General features: G+C 44.4%; 1 protein-coding gene across 1 annotated transcript; it reads left to right on the top strand.

Annotated features, from left to right (window-relative positions):
- The first annotated feature begins 240 nt into the window (after positions 1-240).
- Positions 241-3613, top strand: LOC130360773 (protein spinster homolog 1-like). The gene is made up of 2 exons (XM_056563343.1): positions 241-512; positions 2062-3613. Exon 2 carries the CDS (start codon positions 2087-2089, stop codon positions 3599-3601), a length of 1515 nt encoding a protein of 504 aa, XP_056419318.1. The 5' UTR covers positions 241-512; positions 2062-2086; the 3' UTR covers positions 3602-3613.
- The last annotated feature ends 2387 nt before the right edge of the window (positions 3614-6000 follow it).

Below are 6000 nucleotides of genomic sequence, written 5' to 3'. Positions count from 1 at the left end.
ATATATATATATATATATATATATATATATATATATATATACCCACAAATCAAAAAATATGTTGCAGCATCTTGTAATACCTTTTTTATTGGACTAACAGAATTTTGTAGAGGCAAGCTTTCAGGATTCCTCCCTTTATCAAGTCCAATAGTCAAGGACTAATGATCAAAGGACTTTATAAATTATCAGGGAGGAATCCCAAAAGTTTGTCTCTACAAAATTCTGTTAGTCCAATAAAAAAGGTATTACAATCTGCATCACTGGACTAATACGGCTACTCACATTTACTATACAGATATACACATACCTGAAGATGGTTTAGAACCCTGTGATGTCACACATGCTTGTGATGATGTCACCGTAAGCTGTACAAGGAGGTGCGCGCCGGCTGCAGTCTCTTCAGTGTGTTTTGCATTCACAACCTGTGGTGCAAAGTGTTTGTTAGAGAGTTTCTATTTGCGATAGAGAATTCAAGATTTTGACCGTTCCTTGTCTGAAGAGAGAACCACAAGGTAAGTCTCAGCCTCTTCTGTTCATACATACACAGGACTTTTTGTTTGACAGTTTTTTTTTATTGCTGTTGCTTTTTTTTTAGCAAAAAAAAACAAGAAATTAATTTCCAAAAGAAATAACAAAAGTTATATTCCTCATAGCATTGTGACAATGCTTGGCTTAGGCATTAAACATAATAAAACGCACAGATAGTATCATGAGCAGAGCTTTTTCTTGCAAAACTGCTAAAATGCAATTATGCCCAAAATAGCCCCCAAGAAAAAGAGTCCTAATTCATGAAGTTCTAAAAGATATAAGTCTATGAGAAAGATTTGGTGGTGTAGTAAAAGAATGACAGAAAGATTAGGGCAGAAATCTAATAAGTATATAATAGAATTCTGTGTGTACTAACAATAGAAATACTCTGGGTACTCCGAAAGGGAAAATTCTCAAATCAACTAGTGGCAGAGAGTCATATAGGGTACGATAGATCCCAATGAGATGGGGTAGGTTCATTATTAGTAAATGTATATAGCAGGATAGCCCAATTGTATCTACAGTATGAAGTTCACATGGCCCAGTGATCATACAGCCAAGCCCTTATAATCCGCCATTACTAGGACAGGTTCAGGGTTATCAGATATTACTAGGACCGGAGAGGTTCAGGTTTATCCGATATTACTAGGACCGGAGAGGTTCAGGGTTATCAGATATTACTAGGACCGGACAGGTTCAGGGTTATCAGATATTACTAGGACCGGACAGATTCAGGGTTATCAGATATTACTAGGACCGGACAGGTTCAGGGTTATCAGATATTACTAGGACCGGACAGGTTCAGGGTTATCAGATATTACTAGGACCGGACAGAATCAGGGTTATCAGATATTACTAGGACCGTACAGGTTCAGGGTTATCAGATATTACTAGGACCGGACAGGTTCAGGGTTATCAGATATTACTAGGACCGGACAGGTTCAGGGTTATCAGATATTACTAGGACCGGACAGGTTCAGTGTTATCAGATATTACTAGGACCGGACAGGTTCAGGGTTATCAGATATTACTAGGACCGGACAGGTTCAGGGTTATCAGATATTACTAGGACCGGACAGGTTCAGTGTTATCAGATATTACTAGGACCGGACAGGTTCAGGGTTATCAGATATTACTAGGACCGGACAGGTTCAGGGTTACCAGATATTACTAGGACCGGACAGGTTCAGGGTTATCAGATATTACTAGGACCGGACAGGTTCAGGGTTATCAGATATTACTAGGACCGGACAGGTTCAGGGTTATCAGATATTACTAGGACCGGACAGGTTCAGGGTTATCAGATATTACTAGGACCGGACAGGTTCAGGGTTATCAGACATTGGTAACCTCAGGGAAGACGTCTCCATATAAAACACTTATAGAGAAGCGTCTTCTTCTGAGGCTGCGATGGTCTTAGTGTTATCTTGTGGTTCTGTGCTGGACATTTCTGCTCTGTATGAAGGATCTATTGTATAATGACAGGAATGATGACATGTTGTCTAATGTGTTCACTTATCTCTCTCTCTCTAGTGTTTTCAGGCTCTGACCTGTGACCATGGCCTCTCCACAAGACCCATTGCTGAAGGAGGAGGAAGAAGCAATGGAGGACCATAGTGATATGGATGTAGAAAAGGGCGATATCCCTGAGAGGCAGAACCTGCCATCTCTAAGCGTGATGTCCACCGCACGTTCCATCATCACCGTAGTGATCCTCGCCTTTGTTAATTTGCTCATCTATGCAAATCGCTCCAGCGTGGCGGGGGTGCTGCCTTATATACAGAAAGCATATGACACCAATGCTAGTCTGTCCGGCTTATTGAATACATTGTTCATTGGAAGCTACGTGCTGGTCGCACCAATTGCCGGATATTTGGGCGACCACTGTAATAAGAAATATACAGTTTGCGCAGGAGTCATCGTTTGGCTGAGCATGACACTTACCCTGTCATTCATCCCTGACGGGTACTTCCTGCTCTTCCTGCTGACGAGTGGACTGGTTGGAGCCGGAGAGGCGACTTTCTGCACCATCGCCCCCTCCATCATTGCAGACCTTTTTACAAGTGACCAGCGGACCCGCATGCTGAACGTGTTTTACTCCGTCATACCTGTAGGCTGCGGACTAGGATACATCATCGGGCCCAAAGTGACTGATGCAGCAAGGGGTGATTGGCACTGGGCGTTTCGAGTCACCCCTGGCCTGGGCCTCATAGCTGTGGCTTTGATGATTTTGGTCACAAAAGAGCTTCCAAGAACGACTACAAACGGGAAGAAGAACAACAAATCCCAGATGTTTGCTAAATGGGCGACAGATCTGAAGAAACTATTTAAAAATCGAAGCTTCATGTTAACCACCATGGGATCGACGGCTGTATCCTTCATAGTGGGAGCCATAGGTGTATGGGGTCCGTCATACCTGATCCACGCACGAACACTCCTACAAGAGAAGGACCCTTGCCGTGCTGAACCGTGTGACTATCACGACATCCTAATATTTGGTGTGGTTACAGTCGTTTCCGGGATTCTGGGAGTTGTAGCAGGGACGGAGATAAGTAAAAGATATCGCAAATCCAACCCACGGGCGGACCCGCTTGTGTGTGGATGCGCGATGATGCTCTCCGCCCCTTTTCTTCTGTTGGCATTGACTTTTGGCAACATCAGCCTCGTTGCCACCAACATCTTCATCTTCATCGGAGAGACGCTTCTGTCAGTAAATTTCACCCTCATATCTGACATTATACTAAAAGTAGTAACTCCGTGGAGGAGATCTTCAGCCCTGGCCGTGCAGATGACAATCTATCACCTCCTAGGTGACGCCGGCAGCCCGTACCTCATCGGCCTGATATCTGACACCTACGAACGAGGATATGCCAAATCCCCTCTTCTGAAATACCGCAGCCTGGAGTATGCCCTCATGACCTGCACCATAATGGCAGTCATCGGAGGGGCCTTCTTCATGGCCACGGCCCTATACATAGAGAGGGACGAAAAAGAAGCAGAGATGGAGTCAGAACCTCCGTCCTCCTCCTCCTCCTCACTGCTTCCTGCCGATGAGGACCACGCTTCAGACTGAGGAAAAGTCATTGCTTACCTTTATCTCGTTTACTTCATTAAAAAAAACTTAAGAAAAAAATAACTGCATTTGTTCTATGTTCCACTTTACCCCTTATTCTCTACCCAGGGGCAGACACAGACAGCAGAGGGCCCTTGTGCAAAGAATGTGCCTGTGCCCCCCCCCCCCCCCCAAAACATCAATTGTTCAGCACCCCCCCCTCCATGTGTCACTTACTCAGGTGGTCCCCCATATGTCCCTTGCTGTATAAGTTTCTAATTATTTATTAAGGCCTCCCATATGCCGCAGCTCATTCAAGCCCCCCACATTAGGTAGCATATATTCCCAACATTAGGTAGCATAGATTCCCCACATTAGGTAGCATAGTTTCCTCACATTAGGTAGCATAGTTTCCCCACATTAGGTAGCATAGATTCCCTACATTAGGTAGCAGTTTCCCCACATTAGGTAGCATAGTTTCCCCACAATAGGTAGCACAGATTCCCCACATTAGGTAACATAGTTTCCACACATTAGGTAGCATAGTTTCCCCACATTAGGTAACACAGATTCCCCACATCAGGTAACATAGTTTCCCCATATTAGGTAACATAGTTTCCCCACATTAGGTAGCATAGTTTCCCCACAATAGGTAGCACAGATTCCCCACATTAGGTAACATAGTTTCCCCATATTAGGTAGCATAGTTTTCCCACATTAGGTAGCACAGATTCCCCACATTAGGTAACATAGTTTCCCCACATTAGGTAGCATAGATTCCTCACATTAGGTAGCCATAGCCCCCCCAAACACACAGACAGACACAGACACACACAGAGACCCACTTACCTGCCCTGCACAGCGCTTCTCCTCTCCGGCAGCGAACTGACGAGTGACGTCACTGACGTTCTCCTGAGCGGGTCTGCAGAAGTACGTCACTTGTGCGACGTTCCTCGTCAGACCCCGATCGGCCGGAGGCAGACTCACTGTCTAAAGTGCCCGCTGCGCTATTATACCCCGCAGCTGCTTTAGAACAGTGAGCAGTGGCGGCGCCAACCTTACCATGAACCTACTAGGCACAAAAAAAAAAAGAGGGCAGCAAAATGCCGCCCCTGAAAAGTGCCACCTGGGACTTATGGTCCCACCGGGTCCCATGGTAGGGCCGACCAGAGGCGGCTCTAGACTTTGTGAGGCCTTAGGCGAAACTTGAACATGAGGCCCTGCTTTATTTTCTGCTGAAATTACATGGTGGTCCGGCTGTGAGATGGTTATACTGTGACATCACTGTGTATTATCCCTGTACTGTGACATCACTGTGTATCATCTCTGTACTGTGCCATCACTCTGTGTATTATCCCTGTAATGTTACATCACTGTGTATTAACTCTGTACTGTGCCATCACTGTGTATAATCCCTGTACTGTGACGTCACTGTGTATTATCTCTGTATTGTGCCATCACTCTGTGTATTATCCCTGTACTGTGACATCACTGTGTGTATTATCCCTGTACTGTGACATCACTGTGTATTATCTCTGTACTGTGACATCCCTGTGTATTATCCCTGTACTGTGACATCACTGTGTGTATTATCCCTGTACTGTGACATCACTGTGTATTATCTCTGTACTGTGCCATCACTCTGTGTATTATCCCTGTAATGTGACATCACTGTGTATTAACTCTGTACTGTGCCATCACTGTGTATTATCCATGTACTGTGACGTCACTGTGTATTATCTCTGTACTGTGCCATCACTGTGTATTATCCATGTACTGTGACATCACTGTGTGTATTATCCCTGTACTGTGACATCACTGTGTATTATCCCTGTACTGTGACATCACTGAGTATTATCTCTGTACTGTGACATCACTGTGTGTATTATCCCTGTACTGTGACATCACTGTGTATATTATCCCTGTACTGTGACATCACTGTGTATTATCCCTGTACTGTGACATCACTGTGTAGTATCCCTGTACTGTGACATCACTGTGTATATTCTCTCTGTACTGTGACATCACTGTGTATTATCCCTGTACTGTGACATCAGTGTATTATGCCTGTACTGTGACATCACTGTGTATTATCCCTGTACTGTGACATCACTGTGTATATTATCCGTGTACTGTGACATCACTGTGTATATTATCCCTGTACTGTGACATCACTGTGTGCATTATCCCTGTACTGTGACATCACTGTGTGTATTATCCCTGTACTGTGACATCACTGTGTATATTATCCCTGTACTGTGACATCACTGTGTGTATTATCCCTGTACTGTGACATCACTGTGTATATTATCCCTGTACTGTGACATCACTGTGTGTATTATCCCTGTACTGTGACATCACTGTGTATATTATCCCTGTACTGTGACATCACTGTTTGTATTATCCCTGTACTGTGACCA

This window comes from Hyla sarda, chromosome 3 (assembly GCF_029499605.1).
Source record: "Hyla sarda isolate aHylSar1 chromosome 3, aHylSar1.hap1, whole genome shotgun sequence".
Lineage (NCBI taxonomy): Eukaryota > Metazoa > Chordata > Amphibia > Anura > Hylidae > Hyla > Hyla sarda.
The sequence above is the reverse complement of the archived record's forward strand: the minus strand, read 5'-3'. Positions and strand labels throughout refer to the sequence as shown.

Coding starts and splice junctions, on each gene's coding strand:
- LOC130360773 (XM_056563343.1), top strand. CDS start 2,087: ATGGCCTCTCCACAAGACCCATTGCTGAAGGAGGAGGAAGAAGCAATG.